Here is a 24,165-nt window from a genome sequence, read left to right as displayed (position 1 = left end):
ACAATGTCAGGGGCTGTCACGATGTATAGGCACTCCCACTGCTACCCAGGTAAGCCGGTAGCAATTCTCCAGGTGGGGCCCATCCTGCCAAGCTGGGCTCCTGGTTCCTGCTAGGCATGGAGTGGCAGGTGGCATGGGGAGGCGGTGCCACCCCTCCACAGCTGGTCCTGCCTGTGTCCAGTGAGGTGTCAGACAGCCTGCTGGAGGACCTCATTGCTGCCCACCTGGTGCTGCCCAACCGTGTGACTGTGCCTGTGAAGAAGGGGCTGGACCTGACCAACCTGCGCTTCCCTCTGCCCTGCGTGAGTACCCAGTACCAGCCACAGAGCAGCTGGGGGGTGCTGACACCTCACATGCATTCTCAGATGGTAATCCTTATTTCTGCCCACTAAGGGCACAGCATCCCCACTTTTTTAGGGAGGAGACTGAAGCTCAGGAAGGTTGAATGACTTGCCCAAAATCACCCATCTAAGAAGGAGCAGAGCCCAGGGTGGCATTCTTTCTGGGCTCCTGGTCCTCCTGTGTGGCTTCTGTTGGAGACTTTTGGGGTCAGTCAGCCCCATGAAACTTGGAAGCTCCTATCCTCCCTTCAGGGAGGCAAGGCTCCCCTGACTCCGTCAGTTTGCTTCTGGGAAGAATATTTGGGTCTACTGGGAAGGAGAAGTCTTAATTGAGCCAGGACATGGCTTCCTTGAGTGCTAAGCCCCACTGTCCCTGGCATCCTCAGCTCATCTCAGGAGGCCCCTGAGGATAACCGTGTGGTCTCCCTAAAGAAAAGTGCCCTTGGTGTGTGTGGGCCTGAGCCCCTTGGGGCTGGGAGTCAGGGCCTCAGGAAAGGGGAAAGTGCCCATTTTTACCATCAGCACCAGGTGGGAGGCATCGCCTTCTCACACTCGGCCTGATGCATGCTGCGCCTCACACCTGCGCCACACAGGCAAGGCCCAGGAGGACACAAGCCTGCTGGGAGGCAGCACAAATATCCTCTCAGCCTTCACATGCGGTGCAGTGGCTTTACCTCACACCAGTGCTTGACAGTCCCAGAGTAATGGGATAGACACCATCACCCACGTCGTCATTACTAAAGACGTTTTTTTCTTGGGTTGTATCCCACTTGGGATACTGTAAATTTGATACTGTCAAATTTACTGCGTTTTAAACCTGCTTGGCATAGTTTCTCTGTGTGTGTGTCACAACTGGCCCTGAATATTACGTTGACTTGTTTCATTCTCTTCTCCATTTTTAGGGTTGTTTTTTTTTTTTTACCTTAACTTCCTTTTACAGTTAATGTAAAGTAGTTGTACATTTCCAAAGTCCAATTAAAAACCAAATTACATTTTAAGAAGTCTGGATTCTATACCTTGTTCCCTCCACCTCCTCCCCACCCTTCATTTATAAGTAATGGTTTATCCTTCCATTTTATTGATTGGTTGATGGGGTCTTGCTCTGTTGCCTAGGTAAGCTGGAACGCAGTGGCACAATCACAGCTCACTGCAGCCTCCACCTCTTGGGCTCAAGCAGTCCTCCCACCTCAGCCTTCTGAGTAGCTGAGACTACAGGTGTGCACCACCACACCTGGCTAATTTTTGTATTTTTTTTTTATAGATACAGGGTTTTGCCATGTTGGCCAGGCTGATCTCAAACTCCTGGGCTCAAGTGATCCGCCCACCTCAGCCTCTCAAAGTGCTGGGATTACAAGCATGAGCCACCACACCCAACCTTTGTTACTCAATATGAACAAATACATATTTGCTTATATTCAAATTCTCCCTTTCTTTGATAGATGGCAGCATAGTACAGTTTCCCCCAGCGTGTTTTTGTTGGTTTTTTTGAGATGAAGTCTTGCTGTTGCCCAGGCTGGAGTGCAGTGGCGCAAACTTGGCTCACTGCAACCTCGGCCTCCCGGGTTCAAGCGATTCTCCAGCCTCAGCATCCTGAGTAGCTGGGACGACAGGCATGCGCCACCGAGCCTGGCTAATTTTTGTATTTTTAGTAGCGACCAGGTTTCACCATGTTGGTGAGGCTGGTCTAGAACTCCTGACCTCAGGTGATCCGCCCACCCCGGCCTCCCAAAGTGCTGGGACTACAGGCATGAGCACTGCATCTGGCCCTCAGTATGCTTTTAACACCGAGTATGTGATGCGGATCACACCGTGACAGTGTAGATTAGAGATCTTCCATGTTCTTTTTAAGAGCTGCAAAGTACTTCACTATGGGAATGTATTGAAGTTTTATTCGACACAGTAACTATTGATGGACCATTATGTTGTGTTGGGTCTTTTGCTATTACAAATAGTAGCGTAATGAATAGCCTTGCATGCATGTCTTTTTAGATTTTTGCTAGTATGCCCTTGGAATAGATTCCTAGAAATGAGATTTCTGGGTAAAGAGTAAATGCATGTGTGTTTACTGATATTAAAAAAAAATTCTAGGAAGGAGATACATCTCAAAGCACATGAACTACACCTATCCTAATTCTTGTGCCCCTGTCTTTGTTAACAGAGTCATATTCCTTTCCTTTTAAACATCTATCCATTTAAGTCTTTCCTGTAGCATAGCCCAGAGTGTGGTGGAGATGAGGCTCAGTGCTGGGGTGTTTAGGAGTGCAAGGACCTACTGTCAGCAGCTGGCAGTGCCCCGGGGGCCAGGAGAAGGGATGCTAGGACTCAGTCTATATGTAGGACACACAACACAGGGGGCTGGAGTAAAGGGGAAGCCTCATTAGGTGTCATGATCGTTGGCACAGGAGGGAGACCAATAGCTGCAGCTTAATAAGCCATTCATGTGGCAGTTTGGAGGCAGGGAGTGGGGAGGCCAGGGATATGGGCAGGGAATACTGGTGGAGAGAGCCCTGCCATCGCTTGCTGTGTGGCCTTGGCCAGGTCACTGTCATATCAGGCTTCTATCTCCCAGTCCAGACCATGGAGGGGCAATATGGGGGCAGCAGTGATCTCTGATGGCTTTAGTTCTGATACTCCAGGACTTGGGGGCCCTAGGAGGCAGGTGGTAGCCCTGGGCTTGGGCTTTTTCCAGGGGGTGATCAGAGTGCACTTGCTGGAGGCAGAGAAGCTGGCCCAGAAGGACAACTTCCTGGGGCTCCGAGGCAAGTCAGATCCCTACGCCAAGGTGAGCATTGGCCTGCAGCATTTCCGGAGTAGGACCATCTACAGGAACCTGGATCCCACCTGGAATGAGGTGTTTGAGGTAAGGGTCTCCTTGGTTGCCCCTGGCATCCCTTGATCCCTCTAGCCTTCACTCTGGATCAAGCCAGGCAGAGGCAAGGGAGGGCCTTTCCCTTGTGGCTCTCACATACCGAGGGGCAACCCTAGGCGGGGAGTGAGCCTTGGAGACAGGCAGGTCTTTGGAATTCCCACTCCCCTATCTACCAGGCTTCCAGAGTGGGCTATTCTGGCTCGACTACAGGGCCAGCCCGAAGACAAATTCCTACCTCTTTTCTCTTTCCAACTGTGTTACAAATTTTCAAATCAAAGAGAAACAACCTTAGAGACATTTCTGCTCCACTCCTCAGCCTCCCCTGTCAGAGCCAAATACCAGGAGCCTGAAATTCTTAAGTTCAATCATGATCCCTACTATTTGAAGAGTGGGACCCACAGCCTGTTTAGGCCCCCCAGATTACATGCTCCAGGAGAGCCACATCCTAGGTGACCCCTTTCAACTTCCCCTCCCAATATACCCTCGGTTGCTGTGTTACATTTGGGGTGAGGCAATGAAAGCAGGGGTGATAAAGGGCAGCTTGGGGCTTCCTGGTATTGCAGACCTATGGGGGCCAGGAGAATGTGATGGACACATGCTCTGGATGCTGCACGGCCTATACAGAACAAACAGCAGCCACTGTCCCCTAGACATCCGCTCTGCCGTGGCCTTGCACATGTTTTCTCTCATCTTCTCTTCCCCCCTGCAGGGGAGGGGCCTCACTCCCTTCTTATGGGTGGGGTTCTCCAGGCACTGAGGAGGTCAGGAATCTGCAAGCATTCCAAGCTACGATTTGGCTCCCCTTAGATCCTACGTAAGGTCGACTGTCGTCTGCAGGTCATGACACCCCTCTTTCCTTCCAGTTCATGGTGTATGAAGTCCCTGGGCAGGACCTGGAGGTAGACCTGTATGATGAGGATACTGACAGGGATGACTTCCTGGGCAGGTGAGGAGGAGGGCGCACAGCTGGGCCTGGAGGCAGCCTTCTGTTCCTGGGGGTGCTGGCTGGGCCTTGGGACATAGATACCCTGCTTCTACCACTTAATGACTAGGAACCCTCTCTGGTCACCCTGACATGGTGACTGTGCCAGGCAACCTGCCTCACCATTCTATGCCTACCACAAACCTTCCCAGATGTCTCCCAAGTGCCCAGCCCTGACCTAGGCCCTGGGGGGCACAGAGAGGACCACAAGGTTTGTATCCCATGGCTCTGCTTTCTGCCTTCATGATAATGGACCAAGTCCCCCTGTGGAGTAGTGGATAAGGCTGGCATGGATGGCCAGATGCCCAGTCCCAAGGAACGCTGGGCCATGTTATAGCGGGTAGAACCCAGCCCCTTCAGGGGTATGGGATGATGAAAATGGCCAGAGTGGGACTGGCTATCAAAATTTCACTTACGTGTATTTTGGTCCAGCAGTCCTACTTCCAGGATCTCCTCTAAAAGCCCTACTATCTAAAATGTTTATTGCAAAACTATCCATAGAAGAAAAACAACACCCCCATCCCCCCAAATGAATATCTTTTTTTTTTTTTTTTTTTTGAGACAGAGTTTCGCTCTTGTTACCCAGGCTGGAGTGCAATGGCACGATCTCGGCTCACCGCAACCTCCGCCTCCTGGGTTCAGGCAATTCTCCTGCCTCAGCCTCCTGATAGCTGGGATTACAGGCACGTGACACCATGCCCAGCTAATTTTTTTTCTATTTCTAGTAGGGACGGGGTTTCACCATGTTGACCAGGATGGTCTCGATCTCTTGACCTCATGATCTACCCGCCTCAGCCTCCCAAAGTGCTGGGATTACAGGCTTGAGCCACCGTGCCTGGCCCCCCAAATGAATATCTAATCTCAAGAGGACATTGGCTGAATGTTTGAATAAATTTTTCATTGCCAAACTAGAGAATATTCTGCAGCTCTGAAAAACAAGTAGAATCTGTGTATTAACCTGGAGGACACCCATTATGAAGTGGGGGAGAGCAGCTGAGCATAACATGTCATGAGTCATCATCTGGGAGAGGAACCCTGAATGGAGTATTTTGCATGTGTTCATGTGAGCAGAGAAAGGCTGGCTGTTACACCGCTTATCTCAGATGAGGAAGCAGAAAAGGCAGGTTTACTCAAATTTTCAGATTCCTGTATTGTTTAGCTTGTTTCCATGATCATGTAATTTGGAAAAGTAGAAACAAAACAAACTGGGAGGGGCACAGTCTGACAGCTTAAGAAACAAGTAGGATCTATGTGTATTAGCCTGGATGTTAATACTCATAGATTCACCACCAGATGTTGCTTATTTTTTATTATCTTAATGAAAACAGTTGCAATTTTTGTAATGTTGCAGATTAGAAGTGTGGCTTGTGGGTCATGCTTTATTAATAACCAATTTCAGGTGTATTTTGAGCTTAAGCACATTTCTTACAGTTATATTGAATTACATTTTCCCCTCTGGCCATCAGGACCTTCTGGTTGGGCTTGGCTCAGGGTGAGACAGGGGCAAGTTAAGGTGTGGGTGTTACCTCCTCACACACACACATGCTGTACTGGTCCATATTTTGTTGCTATAAGGGATACTCGAGGTCAGGTAATTTATAAGGAAAAGAGAGTTGTCTGGCTCATGGTTCTGCAGGTTTACTCATGGCAGAAGGTGAAGGGGGACAGGTATGTCACAGGTATAGCAAGAGAAGGGGGATGTCCCAGCTTCTTTTTAACAACCAGATCTTGCATGAGCTCATTCCTTGGGGAGGGCACCAAGCCATTCATGAGGGATCTGCCCCCATGACCCAAACACTTCTCACTAGGTACCCCCAACCTTTAACATTGGGGATCACATTTCAACTTGAGATTTGGAGGGGACAGACATCCTAACTACATTACATGCCAACAATACTTATCCCTTGCAGGGTACCTGGGGTAGTTTTGGAAATGAAGGGGCATTTGGGGTTATTAACATGACTGAGAGGTGGTGCCTCTGGCATTTAGAGGGCACAGGACCAGAAGGCCAAATTCCTGCAATGCATGGGTAGTTTTGCACAATGAAGAATCATCCCACTCAAAATGCCAGTTGCACTGTCATTGAGAAATCCAGAAGTGATGTGTCCAACAGCCTCTGCTTGTCCCTTCTGGGGATAGGAGCACCCTGCCTCACCAGGTAGCACACCCAATGGGAGCAGCCCTGACGGTAGGTAGTCTTTCCTTCAATTGAGCTGACACTGGTTCCCCACTGGTTCCTTGGGGTAAGATCCTCTGTCTTAATGGCCTCACTCAGATAATTGAAAACAGAGTCCAGACTGGGCCTCCATGCCCTCTGGTTCTTTCTTCCTCTGCACTGACCCAATCAATCCCCTCTCTCTATATATTCCAGCCTGCAGATCTGCCTTGGAGATGTCATGACCAACAGAGTGGTGGATGAGGTACCGTGAGTGCTTGTAACCCCTGGGGGTTTCAAGGTAGCCCTTTCCTGTGGACAGCTCCAGTAGGTTGCCTCAGCCCGGCTATTCTTATGCTGTGGTCCCCCTCTGTGCTAGGCTGCACACGTCCATCCTCAGGGGCAAGAGCTGGGTGAGGCACAGAGATGGCTCCAGGGAACACCCCAGGGTATTCTCCAGGGCCTTCTGGTTGTAAGAAGTTTCCCTGGAAAATGCCCACAGACTAAGGACCCCAGCAGGGGACAGTCACATTACAGAGGAGGGCAGGCTGGGCCTGCGTTTTTCTTAATCCCACAGTGTAGCACCTCTTTTTATAAGCACATCTCCCAGTCCCTCTGAGCCCAAAGCTGGTCCACCTTTTCCCTGGATTCCCTACTAGGGTCCCACCAGGTCCCAGGACCAAGCTGCCCAAAGAGCATCAGTAGCATCTCCCTGCCCTTTCCCTAAGCTTTCTGCCCCCATCCCACAGTGGTTCGTCCTGAATGACACAACCAGCGGGCGGCTGCACCTGCGGCTGGAGTGGCTTTCACTGCTCACTGACCAGGAACCTCTGACGGAGGTGAGTGCAAACTGTCAAGGGCTCCCTAGCAGAAAGGTGGAGGAGCACATGTGCCAGCTGTGTGCAGGTGAAGGAAGGGAGGGAGATGATGCCCCCTGTTCTTGCTTACCTCCTGGAGAACTGTGACTCAGCCTGTCTCCACACAGGGCAGCTTCTGATGGCTTTCAGCAAATGTCCTCTGAGCATCATCTTTAGATGGTGGGGTCCTTAGAACTCTGTGTCAATGTCTGTCCTCCCAGTTCATAGGGAAATCCACTCAGTGTCTAATTTGAATCTGCCATGCACCTGTCGCATTCTTAACCTCAACAGAAAGCTAGGTTGTGAGAGGTCTTCCGGCAGCTAGACTGGAGTGTGAAGACTAGTTGGCTCTCTTCCGCCATGAGTAGGCTTTCTCTCCTGCTACTGGGAGTACTCAGTGAGGTTCTGCGTCTGTTTGCAGGAACATGGTGGCCTTTCCACTGCCATTCTCATTGTCTTCTTGGAGAGTGCCTGCAACTTGCCGGTGAGTGGTGACATGTCCATAGTGTCACACACATGCAACGAAAGTGCCCATCACTTTCAAATGGTCCTGTGTTGCTTTAACCCCATTATTCCTGTGCTGCAGAGAAACCCTTTTGACTACCTGAATGGCGAATATCGAGCCAAAAAACTCTCCAGGTTTGCCAGAGTGAGTGAGTATATGGCTGAAAACTCCAGGGAGGGCAAAACACAGCTTCTCTCCCCAGAGTAACCACAACCCTGTGTCTTCTGGGTCACAGTCTGCACACACGGCCTGGGGATAAAAGAGGTGCTGACTGTGGAGTCTGCTGTGTGCCAGGCACTAGGCTTGGTAACTCATCCCCCACATTTGTTATCCCTGAGTCTCACAATGACTGTGTCATTCATGTTTATTACCATTTTATGGGTCACACAGCTAAGAGCAGAAGCCAAAACTTGATTCCACTGTTTCCATAGCCCCAGGGAACAAGAGCCTATTCCCCAGTCAGGCCCAGCTCTGGTTTCTGATGTTTTAATTTGAAACTGCATTCTGGGGTCAGTCCTGTCCTGGGGCTTGCATAGTAATGACAGCCCAGGGGGAATGGGGCACCAGAGTAACTTTCTCTCAAAATGAAGTAATTGGCTGGCCTCAGTTCCCCAGATGCTCCTGGTGGGTGGGGGTAGGACTGTCTCAAGCTGATACTGACTATGCCACCTTCACTGTTAATGGATTTGATTCTTCACAGAACAAGGTCAGCAGAGACCCTTCTTCCTATGTCAAACTATCAGTAGGCAAGAAGACACATACAAGTAAGGTAAGACAGCTTGGTGTGTAGCCCCAGGGTAAGGAAACAGGGACCCAGCCTTTCTCAGAAAGAGGCAAAAGGGAAGGGAATTAACTTACGGTGAATGCCTAGTTGGCACTTGATTTTATTTAGTCTTCAGAATAACCTCACAAAATAGTTTCATAATTCAAGAATCTAAGGATCGGAGATAAATGACTTGACCAAGGGCACAAAGCAGAACTAGGGTTCAAGCTTGGGCATGGTTCTGAAGCTGTGTCCTTTCTCCCAATCATGAATTTTCTCAGTTCAGCAGCAGAAATCCTGTTGCCTCTCCTCTCCTTAAGTGAGCTCTAAAACCAGGATGATTTTCAGCTGCCCTGTAAAACTTCCCAGCAAACCACTCCCTGCCCTTGAGTGTGGTTGTCCTGTCCTGGTGCCTCCCACTAGCTGTAGCATGTGTGGGTCTGATCCCAGGGCATATAGGTAAGATTCCTAATGTACTTGGTGGCCAGAGTGAGAGCAGAGGGTGCTGGTATCCAGCTCTGCCCAACCTAACCCTTCAATGATCTCTCCCTCTTCTGTTCCCAGACCTGTCCCCACAGCAAGGACCCTGTGTGGAGCCAGGTGTTCTCCTTCTTTGTGCACAGTGTGGCCACTGAGCAGCTCCATCTGAAGGTTTGCTGGAAGATGGGCGCTTGAAACAGAGTTAAGAGGTTTCTAAGCCAGGTGGGGTGGGGAGCTTGAAGTGCACCTTGAGCAGGTTCTCCTGGCAGTATTTAAAGTCAGCTGCTTGTATGTGAGAGGGGTCACTACATACAAGTAGTAGTGTATGTAGTGAGGCTAGTGCCTGAGGTCATAGTATAGAGGGATGTGGAAGGATAAACCCTCAAGCCCCTTGATTTTCCCTGCAAAAGGGTCTTCATATTTGCTACACAGCATCCAGAATATCCTGTGCTGGAATCTACACAGGACATTAATGGTACACACACACACACACACTTCATTTAATCTTCACAAAAGATCTGTAGAATGAGCAAAGAGAGGCAAAAACAATGTCTTGTCCAAGATCTCAATACCAACAAGTGATGGAACTGAGATATTTTGGGGCCCTGAGCCCTGCCTGGGGAGCAGCACAGCTCATCAGTCCCCAAAGCCCACTGGCTCTGGGCATTTAACGGACTAGCTCATCCATATCATAATTGTCACTGTCTTGCCTGACAGAAGGCAAGGATCAGGAGTGGCCTGATCCCATTCCAGTTTTCAGAATAGGAACAGATGCCCATAGAAGCACAGTACAGACTGAAGTACACCCAAACTTGGTTGGGGCCCAGATACGAGTAGTGGTGTGGTGGGGCTTAGTGATCCTCTTGTTTTGTGACTGGCCCACTGCCTAGGTGCTTGATGATGACCAGGAGTATGCTCTGGGAATGCTGGAGGTCCCCCTGTGCCAGATCCTCCCCTATGCTGACCTAACTCTTGAGCAGCGCTTTCAGCTGGACCACTCAGGCCTGGACAGCCTCATCTCCATGAGGCTGGTACTTCGGGTAAATCTCTCCTGCCCCCTAGAGCTCTGGCAATGAAGCAGGGTGAACTGTCCCAGCACTAAACACCTGCTGTGTAACTGGAAGAAGCCAGGAGATGGATTCATGTTTTTCATCAATTTTGGAATACTGAATGGGAGCAAGTCAATGTTTGAAGATATACTGGTTCTTCAAATACTTCCTCTGCTCCATTCTTTTAAAATTCCTCTTTCTAGAATTTTTATAATGTACCTTCTTATTTATCCTCCATGCCTCTTGACCTCACCTTTATATTTACCATCTCTGTAGTCAGGGTGGTACATTCTAATTCCCTCAGAGCTGTCTTCCAGACCACTAATTCTTTCTTTGGCTGTGCCTAGTTTGTGGTTTAACCTGTTCATGGTTTTTTTAACGATGATTTTTCATTTCTATCTTTATCTTTTCCAAATCTACTTGGTATTTTCTCATAGAATTTTATTATCTTCTCATGTTTATATTCATCTTTGGTCATTTGAAAATATGTAACAATAGGTTGGGTGTGGTGGCTCATGCCTGTAATCTCAGCACTTTGGGAGGCCAAGGCAGGTGGATCATCTGAGGCCAGGAGTTTGAGACCAGCCTGGCCAACATGATGAAACCCCATCTCTACTAAAAATACAAAAATTAGTTGGGTGGTAGTGGTGCCGCCCTGTAATCCCAGCTACTGAGGAGGCTGAGACAGGAGAATTGCTTTGGGAGATTGAGGTTGTAGTGAGCTGAGATTGCACCACTGCACTCCAGTCTGGGCAGAATGAGACCCTGTCTCAAAAAGAAAGTATGTTACAATGTATTAATATGTATGTTCTATTATTTGAAGATCTTAGGAGTTAAATTTTGATGTTTGTCTGTTGATGCTTTTTTTTTTTTTTTTTTTTTTTGAGACAGTTTTGCTCTGTCACCCAGGCTGGAATGCAGTGACGCAATCTTAGCTCACTGCAACCTCTGCCTCCCAGCTTTAAGCAATTCTTCTGCCTCAGTCTCCTGAGTAGCTGGGACTACAGGTGCGTGCCACCACGCCTGGCTAATTTGTGTATTATTAATAGAGATGGGGTTTCACCATATTAGCTAGGCTGGTCTCAAACTCCTGACCTTGTGATCCACCTCCCAAAGTGCTGGGATTAGAGGTGGGAGCCACCGTGCCTGACCTGTTGATGCTTTTTGATGGTGACTCATTTCTGTTTTATAACTTGGATTGCAAACATGTGTTCAGTGTTCCTTTATGACCTGGATTGAGGTTGTTCTCTTCCAGGGAGTTTCTGCTTTTGCTGCAGCCCAGTATCTCAGGTGCATTAGAAACCTGAGTCCATTTTTACGTTAATTTTTAAACTTGGGGTTTCAAGATTCCATAGGTAGCTCATATTTATACTCAAAATTCATATGAGGACAGGCCTATGAGGTATCACGTTAGCTTTGTACCCCCCAACCAGAGTACAGGCTGTGACAAACACGTGGTTTTGTCATCAGTCTTTGCCAGTAGGCAGAATAATTTTTATTCTAAACTACTTTTTGAGTAAAGAGATTCCGCCTTCATGGGTTTTCCCTTCAGCTCCTAGCCTCACAGCCTCTTCTTCTAACTCCCTGAATTCCAAGGTTGATATAAAACCCTAGGAAAGCTTAACTTTTATTTTTCGGTTTTCTTTTAACAGAATTATCCTTATTTTCTTGTGAATTTGGCATTTCTAACAAGTTTTTCAGAATATTTCGAATACCATACGTATTACTAGAAATGGAAGTCCCTAGGAAGGGTCTTGATAATTCCCAACTAAAGGGAAAGGGGGAAGGAGAAACAATGGCTGAGGTTATAGAAGTGGTGGCCCAGCTCATAAACCACCCTCTTATTTGGCTTGCAGTTCCTTCGAGTGGAGGAACGAGAGCTGGGGAGCCCATACACAGGACCTGAAGCCCTAAAGAAAGGCCCTCTGCTCATCAAGAAGGTGGCTACCAACCCGGGTCCCAAAGCCTCACCTCAGGACGAAGGCCCTACAGATTTGCCATGTCCCCCAGACTCTGCTTCTGAAACTAAGGACACAACCAAGATTACCACAACCACCACCAGTGCTACCACTGCTGCCACCGTTGCCACTGAGCCCACACCCCAAGAGACAGGCCCAGAGCCCAAAGGCAAGGACAGTGCCAAAAGGTTCTGTGAGCCCATGGGGCAGAAGAAGAGTTCAACCACCATCTTCCTGACTGTCCCAGGCCCCCACTCTCCAGGACCCATCAAGTCACCCAGACCCATGAAATGCCCGTCTTCCCCATTCCCATGGCCGCCCAAGAGGCTGGCTCCCAGCATGTCCTCGCTCAACTCCCTGGCCTCTTCCTGCTTTGACCTGGCAGATATCAGCCTCAACATTGAGTATGCACCTCTCTGCTTAATCTTTTCTAAAATCGCCTGTATGAAAAACACCTCACTGGATGGAAAAGTAGATATGAACTTACATTTCTGTACAAGTTCTGTTTTTCCACAAAATTTCTTCGTAAGAGGCAGCATGGTGTGGTAGAAAGAACACAGGACAAGGGAGAGAGACCCAGACAGGCTGGTTATGGCTCTAGCTACGTACTGACTGTAAAGTAGATGCTGGACTGTGGTTGGTAAGGTCCCTTCCAGCAGAACCATTTCCTGATTCTAAAGAGTTATACTGGGATGATATGTGAAGTTTAATATGCAGTATTATGTAATAAATGGCTGTCATTTATGAAGGGTTTACTATGGGCTTAGCATGTTATCTGATTTAATTCAACTTTCACAATAACCCTACAAGATGGAACTTATAAAAGTTGAATAAATTCATTCAAGGCCCCCAAAGGAATCATAATACAAAGGCAGATCCCACTTCAGGGTTCCCATTCTTCCTACCGTAAAGTAGGATAACTATACATGAATGCTGGATGGAACTAATTCCAACAGAAAGTAAACTCACGGCAGATTATCCCACATGGCTCTATGCTCCTCAAGCAGGAATGCTGCTTTGTCTTTGGGGGTTGCGGAAGAGGGCCAATGCTTGTTACTGCAAGAGAAGTGATGTGCTCTTTCTTTACAGAAGTGGGGACCTCAGGCGGCGGCAGCTGGGCGAGATTCAGCTCACAGTGCGCTATGTGTGTCTGCGGCGTTGCCTCCGCGTGCTCATCAACGGCTGCAGGTAAAGAGATTCTAGGGCCAAGGAGGTTCTTTGGGAGCATCAGGTGACCATAAATCAGAGTAGGGACACTCAGAGCAATGAATAGGGCACAGTCCCAAGATAAAGAACACTTTGGGGAAAATAAAGGAGAGAGACTTGAAACCCTGAACATTGTAACAAAGTCCTTAAAGGGGCACTTTGGCCGTCATTCTTTAGTGGTGCTGACAGGCTCAAGAGCCAAGGGCTTTGCTCAGATGCAACCACTGCAAGACTGTCTGGAGTGGCTGGTAGCCAGTACATTTTCCAAGTGAGAATCTCGAACTTCCATCCAGTACTTGCTCTACCCCAAGCTTTATAATAAAGATGCATGATTTCAAAACCATGCATCTGATACTTTGTCCCCTAAATTCTACAGACTTTTGACCATCAGGACTACTGAGCATTTTTGTCCTCAAGGGTATCTAATGCTGAATGGCTAATATAACCTTCTCCCAAATGAGTATTTTCAGTGTGTGAAAACCAGGGGCCTTTTTTTCCCTAATGTCTTTGACACCAAATCAGAAACCTGACACCATGTACCAGCAGTGGAGCTGATCCCTACGTCCGTGTATACTTGTTGCCAGAAAGGAAGTGGACATGTCGTAAGAAGACTTCAGTGAAGCGGAAGACCTTGGAACCCCTGTTTGATGAGACGTAAGTGGGCTGGTGGCCTGCCTAGAGTGCCTCATCTATTTGAGTATTTGTCAAGTCCCTGTTACGTTGCCTGATAGCCTGCCAGATGCCAGAAGGCTGAACAAGAGAACATAGTCTGTGACTTCATGAAGCTTCTATATTGTAGTGGAAAAAAAGGAGTACCAGGGAAGTTTATCAAAATGGCTTCCTAATTTACTGCCCATAGAGCCTAAAGTGTTCGTGAATATGGAATGTTCTCTACTCTTTGTTTAAAGTAAGTCTCTCTGGTACTAAAAAGGTTAGAATCTGTTCAAAATTTTTTTTTTTTTTTTTTTTTTTTTTTTTGAGGCGGAGTTTTGCTCTTGTTACCCAGGCTGGAGTGCAATGGCCTGACCTTGGCTCACCACAGCCTCCGCCTCCTGGATTCAAGCAATTCTCCTGCCTCAGCCTCCTGAGTAGCTGGGATTACAGGCATGCGCCGCCATGCCCAGCTAATTTTTTGTATTTTTAGTAGAGACGGGGTTTCACCATGTTGACCAGGATGGTCTCGATCTCTTGACCTCGTGATCCATCCGCCTCGGCGTCCCAAAGTGCTGGGATTACAGGCTTGAGCCACCGCGCCCGGCTCAAATATTTTTTTAATCCATTTTAATTCTAGCAGTTAAAAATAAACATTCCTTGAACCTAAGGACCTAAAGTTTCCTCTAAAGCTTGAAACTCTTTGGCCTGTCTTCCCTCCTGCAACTAAACATAGGTGGCAGATGGAGCAGATGCCCTCCCCTTCTCCACAAAGGCTTGTCCACTGTGTCCTTGGGGACAAGGGTGACTCTAATCACATTAATTGCTTTTGATGGGCCATTGGTGGCAATTCTTTTTTTTTTTTTTTTTTTTTTTGAAGACGGAGTTTCGCTCTTGTTACCCAGGCTGGAGTGCAATGGCGCGATCTCGGCTCACCGCAACCTCCGCCTCCTGGGTTCAAGCAATTCTCCTGTCTCAGCCTCCTGAGTAGCTGGGATTACAGGCACACACCACCATGCCCAGCTAATTTTTTGTATTTTTAGTAGAGACGGGGTTTCACCTTGTTGACCAGGCTGGTCTCGATCTCTCGACCTCGTGATCCACCCGCCTCGGCTTCCCAAAGTGCTGGGATTACAGGCTTGAGCCACCGCGCCCGGCCTGGTGGCAATTCTTATCCCAAATATTTTTATTCTTAGAAGTCTGAATCTCATTAGCGCATACTTCTGCTTCAGGGTTCTAAAAAGACATTTCTAGCCAGCTTAGTAAAATACTACATCTCATAATTATCCTGATCAATAACTTTTTTAAAAAGGGTTACACTGAGTCCTCTTTGGGCCATGTCTAAGAACTAATATGTTCCTTTGAGAGCTATGCTTTGAGTTCATCAGTGTTAAGGAAAGGGTGTGGGGAAGAGAGACTGTTCATTCAACATTTACTGAATGCTTTATGCTAGGCACTGTCCTATACTCTAGAGCCATACAAGTAAGAGATTTTGCCCTCAAATGGAGTGTTAACATAATTATAAAAAGATGTAAAAACTGTGTTTTGGTAACTACTATGTGGCTAAGGAATTTTAAAAAATTATGTGGAAACATAGGAGGGAAAAGGCTTAACATTTGACTTTTGTGACAAACCTAAATCTGTTAGTAATTCGCAAATGTATGACAGTCAAGATAAGCTTGGATTGTCTGGAAGGCAGAGTTGGCAACCTCCACCCTAAAAATAAACCTAAAAGAAAGAGGGTTCCTCTGCCTTACGCCACAGGAGGTGGCCACTATTTTCCATGCAACTAGAGCAAACCTAACTGTTCAGTGTTCCAGCCCTTAGCTGGTAAGAAAACACTGAGAGGGGGGTTGAGGCAGTCCTACGAGCAGGTAATATTTGGGGTGAGGACAGCCAGCTAAAAGAGTGGTAGCTGGGGAAGAACTGGAGAAGGAAAGATGCCAACTAAGCCACAATAGTCTGAGGCATTCTAGGCAAACAGCCTCTTAGTATTTCTGGGTTTTATGAACAACACAGGACAGCGATTATCTGTGGTAATGATACACTGTGAGTACTTACAAGCCAGTCCTGCTCTAGGTGCTCCTAATAGCCTGTTATCATCTATTTTAGTAGGGAAATGGATGAAGCACTTTAGATTTTCAAGAAAACTGAATGAAATACGAAATTCTAACTTCCTGACTTTCTGCTTCCTGAAGATTTGAATTTTTTGTTCCCATGGAAGAAGTAAAGAAGAGGTCACTCGATGTTGCAGTGAAAAATAGTAGGCCACTAGGCTCACACAGAAGAAAGGAGTTAGGAAAAGTAAGTACAAGAGATATTTGATACACCAATGAGGCTATGATCAATTCACTTTATCCCAATTCCTTTCCTTAATGCAGTGTTTTGGAGGGGAACTAATTACTTGTGTTTATTTAGGTACTGATTGACTTATCAAAAGAAGATCTGATTAGGGGCTTTTCACAATGGTAAGTGTGCCCTCTCATTTTATCACTATTAGCCTGCTATTCAAGACAGTTTTCCCTTTCAGTACTATTTCCGCTCCTTTGGTTATCAAGAAGGGAGAGACATGAATGCCTTTATTTAAGGCTTTACTGCCTGCAGATTTCACTAACACCCTAAAAGGTACCTGTAAACGCTAGCCTTAACCCTGAACCCTGGCTGGCCCACTTACAGAGAGTCAGGTTATGCTGGTCTCACAGAGGCCCAGGCAGGCAGGATGGGCAGTTTGTCCTGTTACCACAACACACTGTCATTACTAACGTGAAGTCCAAACCTAACTGTTTTACAGGTATGAGCTGACTCCAAATGGACAGCCCAGAAGCTGATGATGAGAATCCTTATCATTCACCTTTATGTTAAAATGTGTATATATGTATTTATTTTTTCTTTTGGATCATGTACATCAAACAATGTCATTTAAATCAGAACAACCACTTGAAATTATATACATACATTCTTGTGTAGAATTTAACTGCATGACTGAATAGCATAAGGAAGAGGTTATTTAAAAGCAAGAACTACTTTTTTTGTTGGATTTTTTTCAAGTCCAGAAAGAAATGATATTTTTGTGCCTACTAAATTATCCAAAACCTCAGTGGTGATTTTTCACTTTTAGTAGGTAATTATATACCATCTGATTTAGGACTTGCCTGAATATATGTATGTACCAGAAAGTGTCCTGCCCCTGGCATAGGAGCTGGGGCAGGTCTGTTTCTAGAGCCACTACCAGCATTCCTGGGAGTGACTGGTTAAAGGGAAACAGAACTGCCAAGAGCTAACACTGCCAAAGCCCTTCTGGCTGCCACCTGTGGTACTTGTCTGCCTGGAGATTTGTTCTTTTATTTGACCTGGAGCTAAAAATGTATTTCCCCAGTGGCAAAAATGTCATGTATTTAAATACCTTGAGTTAAATACTCTTGTGTGGTCTAAGGGCCAAAACTCCAGCATATAGCATTATTTCCATAGGAAAATACAAACCAAGTTCCAAACCCAGGTCTCTGTCTGACTCTCATAGCAAAGCATTGGAGACTGCTGAAGAGTGTCACCATCAGAGAAAAGGCAGCTTTCTGTATCTCTTTCAGATAAGTTTAGGCCATTCTACTTTCTAAAGAGATGTTTGGTTCACCTAAATAACATGTTAAAAGCAAAATACATAAATTATACTTAAGTGCCTTTTTTACATTTCAGACTTTACAAGACCAAATATACTTCCCATACCCTCTAACATTCCTGGACCTCCTCTTCTCCCTTACCGACTCAGACAACACTACCTGCCATCATCAGTTTTCTGTCTCTGCCACTGCCTTCACTGCCACTTTTCTGAACCAGGACAACATTCTAAAACAAAGATTTTGTTACGTTACTCTTATTCCCGTTTTCTGCAGATGTTTTCACGTGCAGATGTTCTATTCTATAATAGTCCAAGTACTATGCTCTGCCTATTCAAGTCTTGTCTCAAACCTATCTCCTCTATTAAGTCAATCCATACTGAAATGACCTCTTCCCACCACCTGTAGCATTTACTGTTGATACTGAGTATTTTCTATTTTAATAGTTCACAGCCTTTATAACACTAAGTTTTAAAAAAACATTGATTAGGGCTGGCCCGGGTGGCTCATGCTTGTAACCCCAGCACTTCAGGAGGCCAAGGTGGGCAGATCATGAGGTCAGGAGTTTGAGACAAGCCTGGCCAATAGGGTAAAAACACAAAAACTAGCCAGGTGTGGTGGTGCATGCCTATAGTCCCAGCTATTTGGGAGGCTGAAAGCAGAAGAATCGTTTGGACCCAGGAGGTGGAGGTTGCAGTGAGCTGAGATCATGCCATTGCACTCCAGCTTGGGTGACAGAGCAAGACTCCATCTCAAAAAAAAAAAATTGTTATTAGGCACCTGCTAAGGTTACATACAAAGAACAACTTATATTGTATTTAGTATTTAATATTTGTTTACTCTCCAGTTGAACTATAAGATTTGAATTCTTTTTTACCCTCATCATCCAAGACTGGGTTAACTACATAGATGATCCATGATAAAATTTGTTTCTGCTGAGGTTTCTATTTTAAATGGAAAATTCTCATAATAAAATGGAGCATTGATGCCTACCCTATCTACCTCATGACGGCATTCTAATTGCTCCCTAAATAGACAAGTGCCTTGAAAATAGAGAAGCACCAGAGAAATAAGGAAATGTATCATAGACAGATCTGAAACATTAGCAACCAGAGAAATAAGGAAATGTATCATAGACACATCTGAAACATTAGCAACCATAAAACAGCTAATCAAAATGGCAGACAAGTGAAAACCTACCCCTCCTCTTCCAAAGTTAAACCATAAACATTTATTTTAAATATGGTCAATTAAACCATTCTTACCTGTCAGGAAACACAGGTAAATTCCTGGTGTTAGTCCAAAGCGGAGTTAAAATGTAGAAGGGAACCAGAATTTTAATACACACCAGACAGGAGCCAAGGTTATATAGATAGGCCCTGTGTGAGGGGCAGGGAGCCTGAAAACTTGTTAATACCTTGGCTGCCACTGAGGACAAGAATTGGTTTTCAGCAGTGGGTGGAAACAATCAGCTAGTATGCACAGGCATAGGGTCTCAAGTTAACAACAGCTTGGTACAGAAACCCCCAAATCTAGGAAGGAATGTGAATACTGGTTTAACAAACCTGGAACCTGTGAAGCCTCAACAGAGGCAACCATAAAACTGGCCACAGAGCGTTGCCACTCACATCCAGGGCACATGTATGACAACTGCAGCAGATAGCTGTCACTAAAGGGAAACCCATGGGCAAAAATTATGAAACCAAACAGTCTTACAAAAATATTAAGCGTGCAGGAATATCAAACTGAAAAATAGCCATATTTCAGCAAGAAGGAAAATGTACCAGTAAGGCAGAAATGGCATGTGAGAAGCAGTGGAGAGCAAAGAAATCCATAAAATATTTTGGCAAACCTAAGCAAGTTTTGATTGTTCACAAGATATAAACAAACAACCAAAGATTTTTGCAAGGGTTCAGGAAACACAGTAGAACTAAAATGCTAGTACTAAGAAGAGGCAGCTAGGATGATTCAGAAGAAAGTATTCAAGACCATACATTATTTAGGAAGCTAAAGATATTTATCTTAAAAATATAACTGTGTGTGAGTCAGTAGCAAATTACCTCTCAGCTTCAAATTGACGTCTGTCTCCTCTCCCCTTCTCAGTGGGCTTGATGTTTGGCTTTGCCAATAGGGGGCGATGGAAGGACACTGCAAGGCCATAGCAGGAAGAAGAGGCTTTTCTTCTGTTTTCCATGGTTTTCCATTGGTGTATAGAGCTGTTCTCAATTACCTAAGCGCACCCCACAGTTTACCCTTGGCTCATGCTCTAAGAACCATGGCCTTTATGTTTTATCAGCAGATACCACCTCTTGGCAAGTTTCTTAGTCACAAATGGTTTGCGCGTTCCTGTGGCAGCCAGAGGTCTAAATCTCAGCCTGGTAGGGAGGCACTTAGCTAGTTTCTAACTTCCTTTCTTGTTCTCTCTCCCTTACCCCTGGGGGAAAGCACCTGCATCCCAAAGTTGATATTCTGTATCCCCTAGAGTCCACTTCTACCCCTTTTAGTAGTAAACACAAGAATTGCTAACTAGTAAAAGGTGATTAAGCTTTTCATGTTTCGTTACCTGTGCAATATGGTTTCTGTCTCCTTAGTATGTGTTCAAAATTGCAAAATAACTATGAAAATAAAGTAATAGTAGAAAGCCAATAAAGTTGATACGTAAAACTTCCAAATTAGCAGTGGAGGAGAAAAAGTTAAAGAAAAATCAACCCTGCAAAAATGGGAATAGAGACATAATTAGACAATACAAAGATGGTCAAAAGCTTTCTAAATGTATTTGTAATTACAACAAACACTTAAAATCTAGAATGTCAAATGGAATAAAAGTCAAAAGCAGTTACATGCTGTTTATAAGAGGTTCATGTCAAACACAGAAATGCTGAAAGTAAAAAGATGAAAAAGTCCATCCAAGAATCATTTAGATTTGTTTATAATAATGGCAGCAAGCATCATATTAAGAAACAGCTGCTTCCTGTTATCACTTCTATTCAACACTATATTGCAGCCTGAGTAATAGGCCAAAAATAGGTATATCTAACCAGAACCTTTATGTGCAGATGATATGATCATGAGCATGAAATCCAAGGTAATCTAAATTGCTAGAATTACCCAGAAAGTCTTTGGCAAGGTTGCTTGAATCAATGTTTTAAAAAACTGTAGTTCTGTTCCCTAACAGAAAATAAAATTATAAGTGCACAAAATATCAAATTCTATGAATACATTCAACAATCCCTATAGGAAAACCGTAAAACTTTTTAAAGAAATGTTAAAGTAAATCTAAAGAAATGGAGAGCTATGCCATGTCTGAAGTTGGAAAACCCAACAAATGCTATATTTCTTCAAATTAATCTATTTAATGAAAGCCCAATAAATGAACAGGTTGTATGTATGTGTAACTTGATAGGCAGATTCAATATACACGGAACTACAAAGGGTAGAAAGCCTTCAACTGAACACCAAGGTTCATTTTCAAGCTGTAATAACTAAGACAGAATGGTACTAGTGCAGGGAGACAACTGGGCCAAAAGAACAGAGAAGAGCCCAGAAACAGACCCATTCACAGATAGGTACTCAATTTATGACAGAGGCAGCACTGTGAACAAAGGGAATAGACTTTTCGATAAATGGTGCTGCGACATTGGATATTCATGTGAGAAAATATGAAATGACCCTTTATTATCACATTCAAAAATCAATAAACTCCAAGTGTATTAGACTAAGTGTGTGAAGCAAAACTACAGCTTTAAGATAATACAGGAAAATAATTTCACAACTTGTGACTGAAGCAAGATTTTGTAAGATGCAAAGAGCACTGACTAAAAGACCCATACATCTCTCCATGAAAATTAGGTACTTCTGTTCATAAAAATAAACTATAGCCCAGTGCGGTGGCACACACTTGTAGTCCCAACTACTTGGAAGGCTAAGGTGGGAGGGACCACTTGATCCCAGGTGTTCAAGGCCAGCCTGGGCAACATAGTGAGAGCCCATCTCTTAAAAAGAAACACTATGGGAAAATGGAAAGATATTTCACAGAATAGAAGAAGACATTTGTAACACACATAACTGTCAAAGGGCTCATGTCCAGAATATATAAGTAACTTTTACAAATTACTAGGTCAATCCGATAGAAAAATGGGCAAAAGACAGAAGCACTTCAAAAATGACATGCAAAAGTCCAATAAACAAAAGTTGCTTAACTTCATTAGTAATCAGGGAATAAATATTAAAAGTACAATAATAGCTCTATACATTGGCAAAAAGGATGTGGAAAAGTGGGAGGTTTCATACATTGCTGTGGGAGGAGTATAAATGGGTACAACCATTTTGGAAAATAGTTTTTCATTTTCTCCTAAAGTTGAAGGTACAAATTCCCTACCAAAGTTACCACTCTGTACGCCTCCAGAAGCTTCACTCGCATTGTTATCTGTAGAAATGCTACTGCCTCAAGTTGTACAGTAGTGCATGGCCTATGTGGCTATACACATTTCCCAATGTTTCCCCTATGACCCAGTTGTATATATCTCAGTTCTGGATATATACTCTAGGAAACTTGCATACAAGCGCATGACGATGCACGTTGATAGCAGCACTATTCACAGTAGCTAAGAACTGAAAATGACCCAAATGTCAACTTAGACAAATGAACTGCGAAATATTCACAGATGGAATACTATATAGCAAGAAAACAAATGACCTAGACCTAACAAAAACAACATGGATGCACAGTATAAACAATACTGAACAAATTAGAAATATTTTTAATATATGCAATATTCCAGTTTTATAAAAACAGTCAAAACTATATTGGCTTAGGCATACACACACAAAAAAGTGGCAGAGCTATTTGGAAAAAAAAAAAAGGAAGTGATTAAAATCTGGGATAATAGGAGGGAGGGGAGAAGGTGGGGAAGGATTACCAGGGGCACAGAAAACTTTTGGAATGATGGGTATGTCTATTATTTAGATTGTGGTGATGATTTCACAGGTGTATTATCAGAACTTACCAAATTGTATGTATACTTTGAATATGTACAGTTTATTTTGTGTCAAGGATACATCAATAAAATTGTTTTAAAATCAACGTATTTTATATTTTAAATGCTTAAATATTGTTAAACAATAACTGCACTTTTATTTATATTTTTAATTTAAAAAATTGGATAAAAGTGGATGTGATAGGGAAAGCCTAAAGCTATTTCTGTTAGTGGCACTATCCTTCTCAATGGCCCTTCAGGCACCTTCAATAAAGCCTGAACCCTCTGAAGAAGAGTTTGAAAACTTCTATTTTAAACTAAGTCTTAACTACAGGTCTTAAGCCAGCTGACAAAATTTTTAAATTATATTTCTTTAGCTCTAATAATATTTAGTTTATCAGAGAATTTCTAAAACTTAGAGAACAATCTCAAGTATTTAATATAAGAAGGTTATATAACACCAAGCAGATTTAACCCAAAGGAGATGACTTCAAGGCATCTAATAAACTCCCAAAGGTCAAGGATAAAGAAAGGATCCTAAAAACAGCAAGAGAAAAGAAAGATTATAAATGGAGCTCTTGATGAGCCAATTAAAAATAACTACAACAACTCTTCAAGACATACTACAATAAGGCTGGACATTGTGGCTCACATCTGTAATCCCAGCACCCTTGGAGGCCAAGGCAGGCAGATAACCTGAGGCCAGGAATTCAAGACTAGCCTGGTCAACATGGCGAAACCCTGTCTCTACAAAAAATGCAAAAATTAGCTGGATTGGTAGCACGCACCTGTAGTCCCAGCTGCTTGGGAGGCTGAGGCACGAGGATTGCTTGAACCCAGGAGAGAGAGGTTGCAGTGAGCTGGGATCACACCACTGCACTCCAGCCTGGGCAAGAGAGAGAGATTTCATCTCAAAATAAATAAACCAATAAAAAAATAAACCCCACCTGTACTAAAAATACAACAACAAATTAGCCAGGTTTGGTGGCCCATGCCTCTAATCCCCAAGATCAGCCTGGCCAACATGGAGAAACCCCATCTGTACTAAAAATACAACAACAAATTAGCCAGGTTTGGTGGTCCATACCTCTAATCCCAACTACTTGGGAGGCAGGAGAATTGCTGGAACTTGGGAGGCAGAGGTTGCAGCGAGCCAAGATCATGCCACTGTACTCTAGTCTGAGCAACAGAGCAAGACTCTTCACAAAACAAACAAAACAAAATATACACAGTACAATAAAATATGAAGAGAAACGGCAAAAACTTTAAAAGTGGAGGGATGGAGTTCAAGTGTAGAGTTTTAATTTTTGTTTGCTTGTTTATGCAATCAGTGTTGTCATTAGTTTAAAATAATGAATTATAACTTGTAGTAAGCCTTGCAGTAACCTCAATTCTAAAAATACACAAAACATAAAAAAAAAAACAAAAAAACAAGAAATTAAACCATACCACCAGAGAAAACCACCTTTACTAAAAGGAATACAGGAAGGAAGGAAAGAAGAAAAAGACGACTACAATCAGAAAAGACAATGGCAGCAATAAGTCCCTACTTATCAGTAATAACATTGAAGGTAATTGGACTAAACTTTACAATCAAAACATAAAGAGTGGCTGAATGGATGAAGAAACAAGACCCCAATGATCTATTGCTATAAGAAACACATTTAACCTATAAAGATACACAGACTTTCAGAAAGGGATAGAAAAAGATATTCCATGCTATTGGAAACCAATAAAGAGCAGGAGTAACTGTAATTATATT

At 44.4% G+C, this 24,165-nt stretch overlaps 1 protein-coding gene across 6 annotated transcripts in view; it reads left to right on the top strand.

Moving 5' to 3' along the window:
• ESYT3 (extended synaptotagmin 3) overlaps nucleotides 1-22,510 on the top strand; it is a 52,054-nt gene extending 29,544 nt beyond the window's left edge. The window contains exons 8-23 of one of the 6 annotated variants that reach the window (XM_003930970.4): nucleotides 182-302; nucleotides 3,031-3,201; nucleotides 4,074-4,156; nucleotides 6,564-6,612; nucleotides 7,097-7,186; nucleotides 7,626-7,688; nucleotides 7,791-7,853; nucleotides 8,410-8,478; nucleotides 9,037-9,123; nucleotides 9,843-9,992; nucleotides 11,858-12,363; nucleotides 13,049-13,147; nucleotides 13,688-13,819; nucleotides 16,015-16,120; nucleotides 16,235-16,284; nucleotides 16,608-22,510. In XM_003930970.4, the coding sequence (XP_003931019.1) occupies nucleotides 182-302; nucleotides 3,031-3,201; nucleotides 4,074-4,156; nucleotides 6,564-6,612; nucleotides 7,097-7,186; nucleotides 7,626-7,688; nucleotides 7,791-7,853; nucleotides 8,410-8,478; nucleotides 9,037-9,123; nucleotides 9,843-9,992; nucleotides 11,858-12,363; nucleotides 13,049-13,147; nucleotides 13,688-13,819; nucleotides 16,015-16,120; nucleotides 16,235-16,284; nucleotides 16,608-16,644 (1,876 nt within the window). In that variant the 3' untranslated portion in view covers nucleotides 16,645-22,510. Of the gene's footprint in view, nucleotides 1-181; nucleotides 303-3,030; nucleotides 3,202-4,073; nucleotides 4,157-6,563; nucleotides 6,613-7,096; nucleotides 7,187-7,625; nucleotides 7,854-8,409; nucleotides 8,479-9,036; nucleotides 9,124-9,842; nucleotides 9,993-11,857; nucleotides 12,600-13,048; nucleotides 13,148-13,687; nucleotides 13,820-15,928; nucleotides 16,121-16,234; nucleotides 16,285-16,607 lie in introns of those variants that run through there. The other 5 variants (XM_010341603.3, XM_074405850.1, XM_074405851.1 and 2 more) reach the window with 5 other exon arrangements.
• Nucleotides 22,511-24,165: the final 1,655 nt, after the last annotated feature.

This window comes from Saimiri boliviensis, chromosome 9 (genome assembly GCF_048565385.1).
Source record: "Saimiri boliviensis isolate mSaiBol1 chromosome 9, mSaiBol1.pri, whole genome shotgun sequence".
Lineage (NCBI taxonomy): Eukaryota > Metazoa > Chordata > Mammalia > Primates > Cebidae > Saimiri > Saimiri boliviensis.
Note: the sequence above shows the minus strand (reverse complement) of the source record. Positions and strands in the feature narration are given on the sequence as shown.